The sequence below is a fragment of the Erythrolamprus reginae genome, chromosome 1, assembly GCF_031021105.1.
Source record: "Erythrolamprus reginae isolate rEryReg1 chromosome 1, rEryReg1.hap1, whole genome shotgun sequence".
Taxonomy (NCBI): domain Eukaryota; kingdom Metazoa; phylum Chordata; class Lepidosauria; order Squamata; family Dipsadidae; genus Erythrolamprus; species Erythrolamprus reginae.
Genome location: NC_091950.1, coordinates 227987168 through 228007065, shown reverse-complemented (window position 1 = coordinate 228007065; position 19898 = coordinate 227987168). Strand labels below are relative to the sequence as shown.

Here is a 19898-nt window from a genome sequence, read left to right as displayed (position 1 = left end):
TGAGAATATTTCATTCATTCAGATCTAGGATGTGTTATCTGAGTGTTCCCTTTATTTTTTTGAGCAGTGTATATTAGTTAGCCTTCAGTTAACCTTTGAAATCAGTTACTGTACAAATGTATTTATGACATAAGGCAAACTGATCAGTATACATAAGGATTTTGGATTCAGTCCACTTTATAAAGTGAAAAGACAATATTCACACTTATTGAAAAGTATATGGATCATCCTTCAGACTAAGACATTTCTTCAACACACATGTACAAACATAATTTTCATAATCTAAATATGATTTTTTTCATTTGGAGGAAAATGGAATAAAATGAATTGACATCCAGACTTTAATTGATCTGTCTTAGAAAACACAATTGGGAATTATATGCATATAAATTAACATACTTTAAAAGTGCTTGAACTTAGAATTGACATTTTAAGATTATTATGTTTTACTGTTTGTTCAATGTCATCTTACACAATTCTCAACCATTTAAAACTTAAACCAGAATCTAAGTCTTGGAGAGATTTTGAGGAAACAGATACATTTCTATACCTGCAACATACTGTACAATTATAAACAGCTTTTACAAACTACAGTACAGTATTGCTATCTGGTCAAATCATGCAATTGTGTAACACATTGTCTGTATATATTATTGGAAAGGGTCACATATCAGATATTAAAACGCTGGTTGGAGAAGCTTTTATAGAAATTGCACCCGGAAGATTGAAAAATGGAAGTCACTTCTTTTTCAAAAACAAACGAGTCCACAGTACAAGTAGCCCTTGCTGGGTGAGACATTTGTTAAGTGCGTTTGGCCCATTTTATGACCTTTCTTGCCATGACCACGGAGATGCTGCAACAGCTAATAACTAGGAACAATGCTCATGTGACGTTTTTCGGTGCCACTGAACTTTGAACAGTCGTCTACTATTTTAAATGGAGGACTGCCTGAATAAATTTTTCCAGGAAGGAACCCTAGTGGTTGACCTGTTGAGACCACACAATACAGGTGCTGGGGGGTAGCAATCTGTGCAGCCCATTCAGAAGAATATGGAGATAGAAAGCGTTACCTCTTCAAACGTTATCATCAACCCAGAATTCAACTATTTTTTCAAGATTTGTTTTGGCTTATTGTTTTGATGGGCTGTTTTATTATTCACCCTCTTGGTTTCAGTATCTATGGTACGACTCATTGCCACGATCCAATTCCAACAACGCTGGGCGCACTGGACAAAACGTCTGCAGAATCCTTGTAGGAGGCCGCCTCTGCTTTCAAGGATTAAAGAAACTCGGGTTTCCGTTAACTTTCCCCACAAACGGTTGTCCGCCGAGGGGCCGTTTGAAGACATCTGCGGCTGCGCGCCGGGCGGCATTTAGCACGTGATTCCCGGGCGCTTGGCGCTTCTGAAAAAGTTCGCCTAGCAATTCTGTCGACTCACGTCTCCTTAACACCGTTGCTTGCCTCACGCGCCCCAGCTGCTGCGAGGCCTGAAGCCAGCCGACGCTCGCGGGCAGGAGGGGGCGGAGTCAGGCGCTTGTAAGTAACGCGGTCTTGGACCGCCGCCTGGCGTTTCCTGGACGGTTTGAAAGCGGGGGCAGAAGGCGGGCTAGCCATGTGTTCCGCGCTGCTCATCCCTGGCAGTTCGTTTACTTTTCGGGTGTCGTTCGTCGAAGTCCACTCTGAGGTACCGCTGGTGAGGCTATGGGGGCTGCCCGGCGAACGGAGAGAAGAATATCTGCGGCTGATGAAGGACCTCCAGATCAAAGTGGGGCCACGCTTGGCGAAGTCGCCTGGGGACCGCGAGGGCCGAGGCGACGGCGACAGCGACCTGGCACTGGGTGACCTGTGTCTGGTGGAGCTGGACGGGCGGTGGCACCGCTGCCGTATCGTCGGCTGCCGGGCCAAGCCGGGGCAAAACTACCGCGTCTTTCTGCTGGACGAGGGCCGTACGGTGAGCGCTAGCTCCTACTACTTGGCCCGGGGCCGCAGCGAACTCTTCCACTTACCATCCGAAGTCATGGGATGCATCGTTGCTGACTTGCTCCCACCCGGCAATTTCGAGACATCCTTAAAGACCACTCTTAAGGGCTCGAAGACCCCGCTAGATTCCCAGACGCTTAACTTCCGTTGGGCTGCTGAGGCAATCGACTTTTTGGGTTTCCTGCATGGCAAAGAGCTGTCTGGTGTCATCCGAAAAGTGCTGATCTCACAGTGCCTTGTGGTGCTGGAAGTGCCCTGGTTGCTGATACAAATGCGCCATCTTGGGCTTGCCAGTCCTGCCTCTACTGCTTTTGGCACCCTATTGAGTGCCATCTTAGAAGTTCCTGAGATTGCTTCTGTCCCATTGGAGCCAACTTCCACTTTGTCCCAATCCCCAACCCTTCCTTCTGCCCAGTCCAATCAGGGTCATGTCACAATGGATTTCTTCTATCCTCAACTGGAATTGAACGTGACTGTGCCTGTGGTGGTGACTCAGATCTCTGATCCCTATAGAATATATTGCCAGCTACGTAGTCTTTCTAAAGAAATCCAGCTTCTTTCAGATGCTATGTATCAAGCTTTTGAGATATCAAAAGGAAAATTTGTAGAAGAGGCTTTACCCACCCCAGGCTTTCCCTGTGCTGCCCAGGGTATAGATGGATGCTGGTATCGAACTTTGTTATTAGAAACATACCCAGAAGATGATCAAGAGGATCAACCAGGAGCAGTGGCTCAAGTGATTTGTGTGGATTATGGCAGGAAAGAATTTATAACAAGGAGACATCTGCGCAAGTTACCTATTGAATATTTTCGCATGCCAGTAGTAACCTACCCTTGTTCACTGCAAGGTATTACCGATGGAGGTTGTGGCTGGACCCATTCACAAATTAATCAACTTAAAACATTGCTCTTGGGTAAGATAGTGCAAGCTCACATCGAATCTTACTCTCCCTTTGAGCATATCTATTACATTACCCTATATGGGGAAGATGGTCTCAACCTTAACTGCTTGTATGGGGTGCAGGCACATTGCCTGGCTCAAAATCTCCTGCACAGTAATCAAGAATGTATCTCTGGTTTAATTAGTGAATCAGAAAGCTTGGGTATCTCAGTCCAAAAGGAATATGCTTCTTTGTCAAAGATATTGCCTACTATTGCTGCTACCCCATTTTTTGTTGCACGTCTGAAGGCAGGCGAGTACCATAATGTTCAGGTGTCATTTCTTCAGGACCCTTCAGAATTCTGGGTGCAGTTGCAAGAACTTAAACAGCCACTTTGTCTCCTACAGCGGAACTTAAGAGACTTTTATTCTCGGAATAAGAAACTAGAATGTGTTCTACTTGAACCCAAGGTAGGATCGCTGTGCTGTGTCATGTTGAAGGAAAACTCTTACCATCGTGCCCTTGTTACTAAAGTTCAGGGAAAAGGAATTGTGGTGTATTTGGTGGATTGGGGACACACTGAAGTAGTTGACTTGTATAAAGTGAAGAAGCTGCTTCCCCAGTTCAGAGAACTTCCTGCAGTGGCAGTCCGGTGTGCACTGGATAATCCTTTCCCAGATCAGTCATGGAACCCAGAAGCTGTTGATTATTTTAGGAAATCTGTGCTAAACAAGGAATTGATGATCAAAGTTCTAGGCATGCAAGGAGATGTTTATATAGTTGAACTTTTTGATAATTCTCTAGTGGGAGAAAAAAATTTGGCTAAAATCATGTCCCAGAGAAAGTACATAAAGCACCATGATGTACTAGAAACTATCCAGGCAATATCAGATAAGCTGTTGGCAGTTGACCCTGAAAATAAACCAATGAGGTTAAGACCTGTGAAAAAAACAATACCAGTGGCAGATAAAGTAAAACATCCACCACAACATGATTTTTCAGCCTCTTCTGCAGCTGAAATTTTGAGAAATGAACACCACTCCAGTGAGGGAACTTTTTATTCTTCAGCTCTGGGTGGCAGTGATAATTCATCATGTGAAATACAGAACTATTCTGAAATAAAGGCAGGTGAAGAACAGCTTGAATTTGGAAGTACAGTTGACGTGATTGTAACACACATAGAAAATCCTAGTCATTTTTGGTGTCGCTTGTTTAAGAATTCCCATGAACTGAATATACTTATGGCTAAAATTCAGGATTATTGTATACATTCAGCAGAGCTTCATGAATGGCCAAATTCAGTATGCTTGGCTAAGTCTTCTGAGGATAAAAAATGGCACAGAGCTGTTATCGTTAATAAGGTTCATTACACAGAAGAGGTTGAAGTCGCTTATGTTGATTATGGAAATAAAAAGTATGTTTCACTGAAAAATATCCGTGCAACTACTGCAGAGTTTCTGAAGCTAAAAGCTCAAGCTTTTAGATGTAGCCTTTACAATTTAATTCAGCCAAAACATACAAATCCTTTTGTTTGGGATAAAAATGCCATTGAAGCATTTCATGAATTCGTGGATTCAGGATCTAAGGTGACATTAAAATGTATTACATTTGCTTTAGCAGCATTAAATGGCACAGAACTTTTTAATATTGTTGACCTTATTACTCCTTTTGAAAGTGCTTGCCATTTTTTAATAAGAAAGGGTCTGGCCACATTTGTACGCAAAGAGAAACCCTTGGTATCATCTGTTCAACTTCTATCATACTATTACTCAACCCACAATATCAAAAGAGGAAGTGAAGAAATTATTTATGTCACACATGTTAATAGTCCATGTTCTTTTTTCTGCCAGCTTGCTAGGAATGAAAATGCTCTTGAAAATTTAACTAGTAACATTAGTAAACTAAGAAAAATGTACAATTTGCAAACTTCACCCAACTCTAGAAATTTGTATCTTGCAAAGTATACTGATGACTGCTGGTATAGGGCTGTAATAATTTCAAAAAATGATAGCAAAGAAGTTTTTTTTGTAGATTTTGGGAATACGCAGTTATTAAAAAACGAAGACTTGGTTGTAGTACCAAATGATGCTTACGAGTTAATGTTTTTGCCTATGCAGGCTATAAAATGTTCTCTTTCTGATATTGTTGATCCACCAAAAGATGCTGTTGAGTGGTTTGAAAAAGCAGTGGTAGATAAGCCCTTAAAAGCTTTGATTGTAGCAAAGGATCCTGATGGAACATTGATTATTGAACTGTATGATGATAAAATGCAGATCAATGCAAAATTGAAACAAAGCTTAGGTTTGCAGGCTAGCAAGGAGATTACTGAAAACACAGAAGACAGCACTCTGTCTTTTCAATACTCAGTTGGTACAGAAGAAAACAGTGAAAGGGGACTAACTTTGATAGACTTTGTCAAACCTGTTCTTGAGGGCAATACTAAATCTAGTGCTGTTTTTGAAGAAACACGCCAATTGCAGCAGGAACCTAAAAAAGAGGTAGCAAGAAAATTCCTAGAATTCACAGAAGGCTCTAGTAAAAGTAATTATGTGGAAGATTGGAAGGACATGGAATGTGCAGACCTTCGTAAGAAAGAGGAAAGATGTGATATTAGAAATGTCAAATCTGTAACATATTCCTCTCTTAAAAATATACATGAACTACCTCCAAAAAGCATAAAACCTGGTTTTAAATCTTTAGTATATATTTCTCACATAAATAATCTTTCTGATTTTTATGTACAGTTAGTAGAAGATGAGCCAATCCTTGATAGTATATCAGAGAAAATAAACAGTTCTAAAACAGTTTCAAACTTAGTGGGACAACAACTTAATGTAGGAGATTTAATAGGTGCAATTTATTCAGAAGATGGCTTATGGTATCGAGCTGTAATTCTTAAAGAGTCCAGTAGTGAATTGGTAGAGGTACAGTATATTGATTATGGCAATACTGCGGTAGTTAGCATTCATAAAGCATGCAAGCTTATTGAAGGCTGTTTATCTTTCCCTGTAATGAGCATCCATTGTACCCTGGGTAGTATTACGATGTCAGAGATTGCAGAATGGACACAAAAAGCAGTGGTGTATTTTTCCCAAAAGACAAATGAGGTTCAGATGAACTGTCAATTTGTTGAGAAAGTAGAAGGCAAGTGGGAAATAACACTCAGTGATGAAAAAGATGATATAATAGTTGATATGATTAATAGTTACCTTGGATATAAAACATATGACCTGACAGAGACACCTGACAAAGGATCTGATAAGATTAGCAAAGTGAGCTTATGTGAAGATATTCTTTCTGATGAGCACAGTAGACTTTCAGCTAGCAAATTATTTCTCTGGAAGACACCTAAAATAGGTGAAACTGTAAAAGCCTTTTCATTAGTTCCAAAGAATCCAGAATATTTTTGGTGTCAGTTCACTGAAAATGATATTAATTCAATTGAAATACAACTTCAGGAAACTGAAGAACATGCAAAAATCTACATTGATAATCTTAAAAATGGCAGTCCTTGTCTAGCAAGTTCTAGTGATAATTTATTTCACCGAGCAGTTGTAAGTCATATAGAGGAAAGTTCCTTGACAGTAATCAACATTGATTATGGAACAGAGAAACTTGTCAGCATAGAAGAGATCAGGCAAATTCCTGATGAACTATTAATAATTCCACCACAAGCATTTTTGTGTTGTCTCTTTGGTTTTAATTCTGAAAAAGGTTCATGGGCTGAAGGAATAAATGAAATTTTTTATGATATGATAGCTGATCTTCCATTAGAGATTACAATTATGGACAAATTGAACGATGATTCTTTTGAAATTCCTTTGTTTGTAGTTAAATTAGAATGTCAGAATATAAGCATTAATGAAGAAATGAAACATCTTTGGAAACATCATGCTGAAAGTGGTGATTCCACTATTGCAAATAATTACAACCTTGAGCAGATTAGAAATCCAGACGAAGAGAATTGGAAATTAGAGCCATTTGAAACTGAAACTTACGTTTGTACAACAATGACCCCAAAAAACAATAGTTTGGAAGATGTATTATGTTGTCCAAATCTATTACAGTCAGTAGATTACTTTTTTGGTGGCGGAGACAGGATTTTATCAGAAACATCTGCACAGCCATCCAAAAATCAAATCAAGCACCACTGTATCACCCATGAAATATTTCATACAGTGAACCAAAAGGCCACATTTGATGCATTTAATAATGAAATTAACCATTCTCCATCTGAAAACAGAAAAAACCTAACAGATTCTGAAATCCAGCTTTCTACTTGTAAAATTGAATATGATAAACTTGAATCTCAGGGAGGGGCAGAGGACACAGAAATATTAATGCTAGATTCTCCTGAAATTCAGTTGTCTTTGGATGATACAAAGAAGTCAGATTTTGTGTCCTTACAAGTACTTCCCCAATTAAATAATGCAAAGAACATGCTAGAAAAAGAGAAGTTAAAAATGCCTTTGTTGGAAGACATGCTAGAGCCAAAGACAATAGAAATAAAAACGTATGATGAAACACAAAATAATTCAGAATTGTATGTACTTGAACCACAGCATGTGGAAGGACAGTCAGAACACAAAGTAAAAGAGAATACTTCACTAATGAACGAAAATGAAAATGTAATAGAAGTAATGGCATCTGAAGCTTTTCCTTTACTGACTGAGAAAGCCAGCGATAATACGCTATATTTGCAACATCCTAATTTGTCTGTTCCTTCAGATAATAAAATCCAGTCGTCATTTTCAGAAATTAAACTTAAGCCACAAGAATTCTTTTCCATTGAAGATCTTGTGGAAAAGTGTAAACTGGAAAAAAGTGATAAAAAATCCAATTTTACAGAAGGGCAAACTGCGTTAGGAAAGAATTATGAAGAAATGCAGATGATCATTCATGGAAGTTTTAAAGACAATATTTGCGTTGAAAAGGATTATCTATCAGATATACAGCTAAGTGAAGCTGATGAACCCTTAATACATGATACAGGTAAGGCATCAATGTAGAACTTGAATGACAAAGTTGATTTGAGATTTTGCAGTTTTGTTCAGTTGGCAAATTCAGATTGGCAAAGTAAGTGGGAAAAATCATTGAAACAAATAACACTGGGCAAAAAATAATGGCAACATAATTTCCTAGAGAGGGGTTAAAATTAATTTTCAAAAGATTTGAGTATAGACTATGTCCCAATATAAAGCATTGCTCTCATTTTAAGAATGTATAGTTTCCCAATCCAGCTGGAAAATAATGATTAATTAGATCCATTTCACCTGGGAGATATTGTATATGACTGAATTTACTTTGCCTTTCTGAATGAAATGGCTGGGAGTATGGTCCTAATAATTTCCGTAGATATATGGCAAACCTTTTTTAGCTTGGGTGCCAAAGGGGCATGCGCACATGTGCGTGTCCACACCCATAATGCAATGTCCTGCCCCTGCACATATGTACATAACCATCTGTGCATGCATGCACAACCCCCTATGTGCTCCCCCCTATGCACGTGTACATGCCTCATTAAAACCTCCAGACTTCCGGTAGGTCAGTTGGGCCCTTTTTCTCCCTTTGGAAAGCCTCAGAAAAGCCTCTGGGTGGCGAAAAACAAGTTCAACAGGCCTACTGGAACTTCAAAAATATAATTTTTAAAATGTATTTTTAACTATTGTTAAATTATATGAAGCGGTATATAAATCTAAGTGCTAGTGCTATAACTCTCTGGAAAGCAGAGTTGTGCTTTCTAGATTCTATTATAGAAAAGATGATCTATATATTTCTTCATATTACTACTTATAAAAGTAAAATTCATTACAAAAATCACACATTTGAAGAACTGATATTTTAGACAGCTACCAAGCCATATTAACTTCCAATTTGTTTCAGGGCTCAAATTCAAAATAGTGTATTTTTTCTTGAAATTACAGTCTAAAACCAAAATGGTTAATACTACAATTGAATTTAAAATATGTTGTTTTAAATCTCAGCAGCGTCATTTTTTTGGAATACAATGTTATAACTGAAAATTATGGGTATTTTTCAAAATGTAATGAGATGGCTAAAAGCATTCTTGCAGTGTCATCACAAATAATATAAAATTAAATAAAATCAAGCCCAATTGGAGATCTACATGTAGTTTTCAAGTTACAAACACAAATGGGACCCAAATTTCTGTTGCTAAAGGGAATTATTGAGTTGCATCCCCCCCCATGGTTATTAAGCAAATTGCTACAGTTGCTAAGTTATTAAGTAAACGTCACAATTCTTAAGGAATCTGGCTGCCCCCATTGGTTTTGCTTGTTGGAAGCTAGCTGGGAATTTGCAAATGGGGATCACATGATGCAGTAATCTTCATAAATACATGCCAGATGCCAGTCATTTTCACCAAATGACTGTGGAGATGCTACAACAGTTGTAACTTAATTTTTTCAGTGCCTTTGTAACTTGGAACAGTTTACTAAATGAATGGTTGGCTTGTAATTCAAGGACAATTATTAATTCAGATTGCCAATGTAAACTGTAGCTACCAATCTCATTGCCCCATAGAATGAAAAAGCAATGTGTTGTTTCTTGCAGAAAAAAAAGAAAACATTTGCAACTTAATGGGATTTGATATTGGTTCCCAATGCATGGTGTGGTCAGGTATTCATTGGTACAAGGCTGAGATTTTAAGCATATCACCTGAAGGTACAAAGGTAAGGAATTCTCTGTGCTGGTTCATGTTCATGTTACTTTAATTGTGCTTCTATCACATCAATGTCTTCTAATTTTCTATTGGTATTAATATTTAAATCTTATTTATAAATGAAGGTTTTGAATCTTTCAAATGGAAATGAAGAGATAGTCAATCCTATACATGTTTGGAATGGGATTCCTGAATTGGATTCAGATCTTACTCAGGTATATTTTCCAGAATAGTAAAAAAGCAATTGTGTTATGGATATTTGTTGACTATTTTTCTCTGACCTGTTGTAATTAATTTTTTTCCTTTTAGTGAATTAGTGAGGAACAGGTTTCATATAGGATTTAAAGTTGGTAGGTAATTCAGTACCACTTTAATAAACGAAGTTAGTGGCAAGAAATAAAAACAAAATTCCCCAAAATTGGTACAAAATAATGAATACTATCATTTTTTTACTAATATATTTTGGGGGGGGATGAAACCAACCATTAGCATTATTGATGTGGAATATCTCCGAGACCGCCTCCTGCCGCACGAATCCCAGCGACCGATTAGGTCCCACAGAGTGGGCCTTCTCCGGGTCCCGTCAACTAAACAATGTCGGTTGGCGGGGCCCAGGGGAAGAGCCTTCTCTGTGGCGGCACCGGCCCTCTGGAACCAACTCCCCCCGGAGATTAGGACTGCCCCTACTCTTCCTGCCTTCCGTAAACTCCTTAAAACCCACCTTTGCCGTCAGGCATGGGGGAACTGAAACATCTCCCCCTGGGCATGTTTAATTTATATATGGTATGTTTGTTTGTGTGTATGTCTGTTAGTATATGGGGTCTTTTTTAAATCTTTAAATATTTTAAATTTGTTAGATTATTTATGATTTGTTTCTACGTGTTGTGAGCCGCCCCGAGTCTTCGGAGAGGGGCGGCATACAAATCTAAGTAATAAATAAATAAATAAATAAAATAAATTATAATTTGCTTGACAGATACAAAACTGACAACCCTCCTAAATTTTGAGCAATAAATTTCAGTTGTCCCAATCAGCATAGCAAAGTCATTAAAGGTCATAGAGGAGACAAAACTAATTTCCATCCTGTAGGTCTGTGTGCAACTAATACTCCTAGTCTCTTGGCTGAGAGATAATGCAAGTAATACTTAGCCCACTTGTTGGCCTTTATTTAAGAATTGTGATATGTGTATGACTAAGGCTAAGCTAAGGAATTCATAGACATATCTCAATTCAACTATTCTTTTCTGTCTTTACATATGTGTATGTTTAATACAGATAATCGATAGAAAATGATAGATAAGGATAAAGATAGAGGGGGGATTCCTCCTATTAGCCCGGAGAACTATTTAAAAAACTTTCCACACAAACAAATGTTTTAAGAATGAACTTAGTTAGCAAAATAAAAAACTGAAACGGCTCCTTTACAGAACTTAGAAAAAATATACCAAACAAAGATTACTTTTTAATGAAATCCTGTGCCGAAGTTACAGGATCTTAATTTATGTAAAAACACATGCTTAATGTTTGCTGTTGCTCCATCAATTCATCACCCCCATATTTTTTAAGTAGTAAAGTCTAACAGAGATTCTGATATTGATAGCAAGGTTGTATATTTTTTTTAAAAAAAAATCCTTAATAAAGCATATTGTGATTGTAACAGGACTTCTGGTAGGTTCTGATAGGTTCTTTCTCCCAAAAAAGTGGTTTCATCAAGGCTTTTATGGTTATGTCTTTAAACAGCCTATACACATACAAGTCCATAGCTTAACATTGTGATCGTGCAATGTAGGGAAATAAGACATACCGTAAATCTGTCTCAGTGAATTCCTGATGAACCTTTCTCCAGTGGTGATGTTAAGGTGGGAGAAAAGGGTAGGGATGGCATTGACAAGAACTTGATTCTTCAACAACTAGCTGCCATACTCTACAGACATTGGAAGCAAAAAAATTTGGTTGGAATTGGTATTGAGATGGGCAGTGTTCATATCTGTTTCTTAACTGAGGGAGCCAATGTTGTCCAAAAATGCATCTGTAGTCATTTGGCTAGCATGACTATATGTGATTAACATATTTTTTTGGAGTATAAGATGCACTTCCCCTTCCCTTCTCAAAAATGTGGGTGGAAAAGTCTGTGCTTCTTTTACAGCAAATATTGCAGTGGAGGGGGTTGGTGCGATGCTAAGCAACTGTTCTAGAATCGGCTGTGCAGCTGCTGAGCAGGCCATACCAGTGGCAAACAGGCTGCGGCGAACGGGCCACAGTGGTGATAAATGGACTGCAGTGCTGGTGAATGGGTAGCAGTGGCGAATGGCTGTATCAAATGAGCCAGATGAATACTAGATGAATACTAGATGGATGCTTGGAAGCAGAGGCAGATTCTTTTTTCATGTTTTCTACCCCAAAAGCTAGAGCATCATACAGTCTGAAAAATATGGTATATGCCAAGGCACATGGAACATTACCTTCCCACTAATGATTTATCTACTTACATTTGTATGCTTTTGACATTTGTATGCTTTTGGTTGGCAGGAACTGCAGCAGGAATAGGAGCTCACCCCATCACATGGTACTTGGGTCTTCAACTGCAGGCCGTCCAGTTGATAGGTCCAGTGCTTTATCTGCTAGGCTACCACTCCCACCCACCCCCAGTCCTAATATTCTTGAAATAAAAATGATTAAATAAATATTTGTTTTGTAATTATCCCCCTTCATGCCATTTTCTAATAAAAAATGCTAAGTAATATTTCAGTTTTGGAACGGAAACCTAAGAAGGTACAATATGGAGTGTTTTGAATTTATTACATACTAAAAAAGTAACATGTTTTTAAAACAATGAATTTTAATGTGCTACCCAACAATAAACATAGTCATTGAGTATTGTTCTATTGTAAGCTGTTCTTCTAGAAATTATATTTAATTTTCTTCTTAGATAATGTCCAAGAATAAAACAGATAACTTGAACCTTCTGCCTGCAACTGTCTTGACAATGGAAGGTAAGTTAAAAATTAAGATGAATGAGAACTTGTACTATGCATTTTATATATGTAGTATTCTGCCTTTTTTCATACATACTACTTCATTCAATCTATAGCCAACTATTTTTTTCAAGTGTATTTTTCCTACTCAACCAAATTTACATGTTTTTACAAATTTACATTTCTAATTTTCCAGAATTTATGACAGTAGAAATAAGTGTGTTTATACTCTACATCATGTTTTAAAGTTGTAAGAGTTCTCGGTGAGTAGAAATATTACCAATTTCATCAAGAATAATGTTCAGCCCACTTCTCTCTTCATAGTGTTAATTAATTAATTAATTAATTAATTAATTAAATTTATATGCCGCCCAATCCCGTAGAACTCAGGACGGCTTACAGCAAGAGTAAAAACAATATAAATAATTGAAATACAACAATTAAAAATGTTATTTAAAAACTCTAAAATATATCACAACAATCATACTATCAAACATCCCAATCAGATCATATTTAGACCAGAGTAAGATGTCAAATCTCACGACTCCCAGGCCTGCCGGTAGAGCCAGGTCTTCAAGGCCTTTTGGAAAGCCAATAGGATGGGGCCAGTATGGATCTCGGGGGTAGTTGATTCCAAAGAGGTGGGGCTGCCACAAAGAAGGCCCTCCCCCACAGGCCCACCAATTGACAGTTTGGTTGACGGGACCCGGAGAAGGCCAAGTCTTTGGGCTTGTTAGTATATGGTACATAACCAACTTTGGGGTTGCCATATAGTAAACTAACAATGTTAGTCTATGAAAGTAAAGACTGTATCTTTAAAAACTTTGACTGGTTGGCCACAAGAGGCCACCAGCACTGTTCCCTGTGGGGGGAATTACTTTGAGATATCTTTGCTTATGAGTTGTATTATTCTTTGCTGTGTGTGGTTTGTAATCTATTGTTAACATTGTTGTATACTTGTAAATAATATTATTAATACTAAGTCTGAGTCTTTAACTAGCTAGCCCAGATTATCTACATCACTGCAACAACTCTGCTGATTGTATGTTGAAGGTTTCACACAGCTGCACCGAGACATACTAACAGGGCTTTAATCGGTCGCTGGGAGGCAAGCTGCAGGAGATGGTCCTGTAAATAGTCTGGCCCCAAGCCATGTAGGGCTTTATAGGTAATAACCAACACCTTGAATTATGACCGGAGACCGATTGGTAGGCAGTGCAGCACACGAAGTGGCCGCATTCTGGACTAGCTAAAAGTCTCCACTTTTCAAGGGTACCCCATGTAGAAGGCATTGCAAAATCGAAATGTGGGGTGATAAGGGCATTAGTGACCGTGAACAGAGCCTCCTGGTCCAGATAGGTTTACAACTGGTAAACCAAGCGAACCTGGACAAAAGTCCCCGTGACCGCAGCTGAGAGATGTTGATTAAGCCTCAGCTGTGGATCCAGGAGGACACCCAGATTGTGGCCCCTGTCTGAGGGGGTTAACATCCTCTCCCTCGGACCACAGATGGACAGATGGTATGATTCTTCAGAGGAAATGCCCAAAGCCACTCAGTCTTGTCGGGGTTAAGCTTAAGCCTGTTGACTCCCATCCAGACTCTTACAGCCTCCAGGTACCAGCACATCGTGTTGACTGTTTTACTGAATTGGCACGGAGTGAAGCTGTAGAACTGGGTATCATCAGTGTACTGCTGATACTTCACCCCATGTCATCGGATGATCTCACCCAAATAGATTGCAAATAGATCTGGTTTTCCTCCAAGAAACACTGCCCCAGCTATTATGTATATTTGAAATTGTCTTCCCAAAACTACAATAATTTATTAAAATTCTTCATTTTCAAAATATCTCCTTTTTCCTAGTAGTTGGCAGCCAGTATCTTGAAGGATAAATGCAGCATAAATTCTTACATAGCTAAGAATTTTTGACAAATATTTAAATTTAAGTTGTCTCCATCTCAGCCAAAGGACTGTAGAGATTATAGCTTTAACATATCTGGGAGATAAAGATTATTTATTCTGACAAAATAAAAAAGGTTATATTCACGGTAGTTATATGAAATTTCTAAGCTCACCGATAGCATCCTTGGTATCAGTTTGTGTAGCAAAAACAATCTGCTCTTTTAACAGCATCTAAATTTTAAACAAGCAAGGGTGAGAAAAGGCTGAGAACTTAAAAAGAGCTTTCTGTCTATTACCAGTCTCATTTTTCCTGATATATTAACTGAATATCCTCCAAATTATTTTTATTACTTCTCTGGTTCCTTGAAGGCTTATTGGATTTCCTCCTAGGTAAATTAAGTTTTCCAATCAGTAATGGTAAATGGTTTGCCAAAAATACCTGTATGACTGATCTTGCATTGTGAAATGTAGTTGCAAAGAAATATATGGGTAATCCTGAATTTGCGATTGATTGCTTAGCAACCATTTGAAGTTACAAGCTATCTGAAGATACCCACCCTCAAAGTTACTTACGACTCATTTCTGAAGTTCTTATATAACCCCCACGAATTGGCTTTTGGCTTTTATGTCCTTTGTGATTCCCCTGTGGTGTTTGCTTAACAATTAGTACAAAAAAAGGTCATTTTGGGGCCAGTCACATGATGACCTGCTTTACAACATCAAGTATGTTGTAAATTGTGGAATATTAAAGTTTGCAGTCTTTGTTTACTGGTGCTCTAGATGGGTTCAGTGTACAACTCAACTCCCTGAGTGGATTCCAGATGCAACTTCTTGCTATTTGAACAACTAAACTATTCAGTACAGGTAGTCTTTCACTTTGGACTGGTTGTTTAATGATTTGGGTGTTTAGCAATTGGTTCACATTTATGACTGTTTGCATTGTGCAATTGGTTTCTGGCAAAAAAAAAAAAAAGCAACAACACCCATTCAGGAGAATAGATTCAGACTTATGGTTGTGTGATTTGCTTAATTAAACTTTGCGGGCTTGTGTTATCACCACACCAAGAAGAAAGATTGTGAAACTGCTGGTGTTTGTCTCAAATATTCTTTTTCAAGAGTCAACTTTCTGGTTTTTCTTTGGAAGACATTTCACTTCTCATGCAAGAAGTGAAACGTCTTCAAAGAAAAACCGGAAAGTTTAGTTGCCTCTTGAAAAACCTCCTTTGGGACAACCATTTCCTCATAGGTGCTGGTGTTTGCGCTATATTTGAGGTCTATTTCTTTAACTTGCAGAATAATTTTGTGTCATTAAATAGCGGGAAAGGGAAATTTCTCTGTATGCTGGGGAGATGAACCTCAAAATCAGCTTTCCCTCCACTTGCAATGTGGGAAGCCAGCTAAGAACAGTGTCAATGGCAGCTGGTTGTAAATGTGAACAGGTTGTGAAGTGCTTGAAATGCAGTCAGGTGACCAGGGAGGCCTTGGCACAACAGTTTATCATAGCTGGAAGTGCTTTTTGGCTGTAAAGTACCCATTCCAGGGTCATTATGTTGCTAAATTATTGCTCTAAAGCAGCGGTCCCCAAACTACGGCCCACGGGCCGGATGCGGCCCGCTGAGGCGATTTATCCGGCCCGCAGGGAGCACACGAGATTTTATCAATAGATATAATAAGCTCTCGAATCTCCCATCCATTCACCGCGGAGGATGAGGTGAGGAGGAGACGGTGCAGAGGCAAGGGGTGGGGAGTAAAGCGGGCCTGCAATTGGCCCCTTGCAGGCCCGCTTTCCTCCCCGTCCCTTGCCTCTGCACCGTCTCCTCCTCACCTCATCCTCCGCGGTGAATGGACGGGAGATTCAGGAACCCCCCTGAATTTGGCCGAATGGAGGCAGCGGCGGCTTCAAGGGACCTGGTCCTTCTCGGCGCTGCGTTGCTGCAGCCTCCGAGCTCCGCTGATGTCCCCGGGCACTGTTATCTCAGCTGCGCTGAGAGAGAAAGAGAGAGAGCGTGGAGGGTGGCTTGCCGGTCCACGGCCCCCTGGATGAGCGGCCCCGCATGGCCCCAGCACCGGACTTCGCCGTCGCCTCTGCCCCCGGTCCGGCTCTCCAGCAAAGAGTCCACCCCTTTGCCCTCCATGGCGCCCAGCGCCCGGCCCCAGTCCACCGCCACCTCCTCCTCCTGGTAGCGCGCTAACCTCTTCCTGCAGGAACGGGTGGTGGGGTGGAAGCGATTGGACTTATGTACACGCGCGCCTGCTGATTGGGAAGAGGGGGGGGGAATCTGCGCCTCCAAAGAGGGGAGGGGGGGGAAGAAAGAAAAAAAGAGTTCCAACTTGGCGGAAGGCGGAGGGGAGAACCGAGTGTGCTGCAGCAAGTTTGCTTGGCTTTCTGGGGCTTTTTTTCCTCCCCTTCCACCACCCCTGTCTGAATGTCGTTTGCCGCTTAGGAGTGACCCTCTCTCGGGCTTGTTGTGGATGCGGCGCGGATGAGGGGGAAAGCCGTAAGCGCGAATTAGCAAAACCAGTTCAACCTCTTCTTCGCCTCCTTACCGACTACTGAAGAAAAAAGAAGCTTCGTTGGGATTTTGGCTCTCCACAGAGACTTTCCAAATGTGCTTTTCCGGGCAGTCGGGCTTTCCCCCTCATCCACGCCACATCCACAACAAGCCCGAGAGAGGGTCACTCCTAAGTGGCAAACGACATTCAGACAGGGATGGTGGAAGGGGAGAAAAAAAAAAAGCCCCAGAAAGCCAAGCAAACTTGCTGCAGCACGCTCTGTTCTCCCCTCCGCCTTCCGCCAAGTTGGAACTCTTTTTTTCTTTCTTCCCCCTCTCCCCTCTTTGGAGGCGCATATTTTTTCCCCTCTCTTCCCAATCAGCAGGCGCGCGTGTAGATAAGTCCAACCACTTCCACCCCACCACCCGTTCCTGCAGGAAGAGCTCGGGCGCGCTACCCGGAGGCGGAGGCGGCGTGGGGCTGGGCGCTGGGCACCGTGGAGGGCGAAGGGGTGGACGTGATTGCTGCCTCTTAGCTGGAGAGCCGGGTGGGGGCGGAGGCGACGGTGAAGTCCGGTACTCTCCGCTCTCTCTCTCTCTCTCAGCGCAGCTTAGAAGTAACAATGCCCAAGGACAGCAGCGGAGTTTGGAGGCTTTAGCAACGCAGCACCATGAAGGACCGTATGTTGGTCCTTTGAAACCGCCGCCGCCTCCGTTTGGGTGAATTCAGGGGGTTAGCTGGAGAGCCGGACGGGGCGGAGGCGACGGCGAAGTCCAGTGCTGGGGCCATGCAGAGCTGCTCATTCAGGGGGCCGTGGACTGGCAAGCTGCCCTCCGCTCTCTCTTTCTCTCTCTGTTGCCAGCGTGGTGTATGAGAGAGAGAGAGAAAGCAAGATAGAGAGAAAGAAAGAGAAAGAGGGAGAGATAGAGAGTGAGAGAGAAAGAAGGATAGAAAGAGTGAGAGAGAAAGAGGGAGAGATAGAAATAGAGTGAGAGAGAAAGAAAGAGGGAGAGGGAGAGATAGAAATAGAGTGAGAGAGAAAGAAAGCAAGAGAAAGAGGGCGAAAGAGGGAGAGAGAAAGGAAGAGGGAGAGATACAAAGAGGGAGAGAGAAAGAGTGAGTGAAAGAGACAGAGAAAGAAAGAGAAAGAGAAGAGAGAGAAAGAGAGAGGGACAGAGAGAGAAAGAGGGAGAGATAGAGAGGAAGACAGAAAGGGGGATAGATGGAAAGAGTGAGAGAGAGAGAAAATGAGAAAGAGAAAAATGAGAAAACGAGGGAGAGGAAAATGAAACAAATGAGAGAGAAGGAAGAAAAGAGAAGGAAGAGAGAAGTAGAGAGGAAGGAGGGAGGGAAGGAAGGAAGGAAGGAGAAATGGAGGGAGTTTCTTGATTTAAGTTTAAATTTACTTGTTAATAAAAATGTATAAATTACTTTATTACTTAATTACTTCTTATTTTAAATATTGTATTTGTTCCCATTTTGTTTTTTACTTTAAATAAGATATGTGCAGTGTGCATAGGGATTTGTTCATAGGGGTTTTTTTTATAGTCCGGCCCTCCAACAGTCTGAGGGACAGTAAACTGGCCCCCTGTGTAAAAAGTTTGGGGACCCCTGCTCTAAAGCATGGACTACCTGTATACTTAATATTCCATTAAGCAGAATTAATTTCCTTTTTTTTGAAGAAAATTGCTAGGTCATGGGACCTAGTCACATGAATTAAATACTTTTAGAATTTGAGCAAGAAGTGAGGAAAAATATCACTTCTGTATGTTTCATTAGTATAACCCAGGAAAGTGAAGAAATTTAGAATTTTAATTTAATCCATATGCAAATAGTTGTGGTTTTATACAACATTTCATATATAATATTTATTTTAGTTTAAAATAAACTATTTTTTTTCTTATAGTGGAAGAAATGACTCATGATTCAGATGACAGTACACCAATTCATTTGAGTTGTGACAGCACTGAGAGTACAGCTGAGCAATGCTAAATCATTTTACATTCAAATTTTCTCTGACTGAAGCCAAGACTTTTATCAGGCCCTTCCTGTCCAAACCATTAGACCTTGTAGAGTTTTTTGTCCTCATATCTTTAAGAATGTTTGCCATTGTTTTGTACGATGCTCCTAGTTAAGGGAGTGTTCACTGTTCACTGTTTAAGAATATTAAAATTGGGGGGCTAGTTTGCAAATAGAAGGAATTATATATTCTTTCAATATTTTGAATTTCCTTTCAAAATGGTGAGGCAATATGGAAAGGTTTTGTGTGTTGTTTACTTTTTGTTAACAAAAGAAATAAAACATATCTGAGCTATCCATTCTGCTTTTTCATACTCTTACATTTGGAAAATTTGTGGTCATAGTGATGTAACTGATCAGATATTGATTTTTTTTCACCATTCTGATCTATGCTTTTTACATAATTTTATCTATGCTTTATACAATTTAAAATATAGTAGAAGAGCTCTTATCATTTTAGGGAACATATGTTAAAAAAATTGAAAAATATAACTTAAAGTTCCTCTTTAGCTCCTCAGTATAAAGATAGCATAGAAAGTTTATTCCAAATGGTTAATCAACACAGCAGTAGTGTTCTTGGGAATAGGACTGAGAAATAGAATATATATTTCAGTCATGGTAAAACTCTCAGACTCTGAAACCCAGATATCATGTACCACCAAAGCTCAGAAAGATAGCTGATTTAGAGTACAAGTTGCATTGAAACAACTAGTTGCCAGTTTAAAATAAATGTTTTCAATTTTGCTTGTATTCTACTTTCCTGTTAAAATACTGTTAAAAATATTGTTATAATAAAAATATATTTAAGAAATCAGTAAAAGCATTCTAAGCCTTTCACTTGAATTGCACTCCAAGGGATAATTCTTATCTTGAAAACTCTATTTTATTTTTGTTGAATTTGTTTTTCACATTTCTGTACTACCCTCAAACAGATCAACTGATTTTCAAATCTAGCTTTTGCAT

At 39.8% G+C, this 19898-nt stretch overlaps 2 protein-coding genes across 3 annotated transcripts in view; one reads left to right on the top strand and one right to left on the bottom strand.

Annotated features, from left to right (window-relative positions):
- Positions 1–1384, bottom strand: part of RCAN2 (regulator of calcineurin 2) — a 36734-nt gene extending 35350 nt beyond the window's left edge. The window contains exon 1 of the mRNA XM_070732423.1: positions 1072–1384. Within this exon, the coding sequence (XP_070588524.1) occupies positions 1072–1089 (18 nt within the window). The 5' untranslated portion in view covers positions 1090–1384. The remainder of the gene's footprint in view (positions 1–1071) is intronic.
- Positions 1375–19749, top strand: TDRD6 (tudor domain containing 6). Of its 2 annotated transcripts, none has more exons than XM_070732421.1 (5): positions 1375–7855; positions 9437–9555; positions 9671–9760; positions 12475–12538; positions 15204–15329. In XM_070732421.1, exons 1-5 carry the CDS (start codon positions 1615–1617, stop codon positions 15263–15265), a joined length of 6576 nt encoding a protein of 2191 aa, XP_070588522.1. In that variant the 5' UTR covers positions 1375–1614; the 3' UTR covers positions 15266–15329. The 2 variants fall into 2 exon arrangements, with proteins under 2 accessions (XP_070588522.1, XP_070588521.1); XM_070732420.1 differs by lacking the exon at positions 15204–15329 and adding an exon at positions 18823–19749 and having other exon boundaries at positions 1376–7855.
- Positions 19750–19898: the final 149 nt, after the last annotated feature.

Coding starts and splice junctions, on each gene's coding strand:
- TDRD6 (XM_070732420.1), top strand. CDS start 1,615: ATGTGTTCCGCGCTGCTCATCCCTGGCAGTTCGTTTACTTTTCGGGTG. Junction 9,761..12,474: donor TGGATTCAGATCTTACTCAG/GTATATTTTCCA, acceptor TTTTCTTCTTAG/ATAATGTCCAAGAATAAAAC. Junction 12,539..18,822: donor AACTGTCTTGACAATGGAAG/GTAAGTTAAAAA, acceptor TTTTTCTTATAG/TGGAAGAAATGACTCATGAT.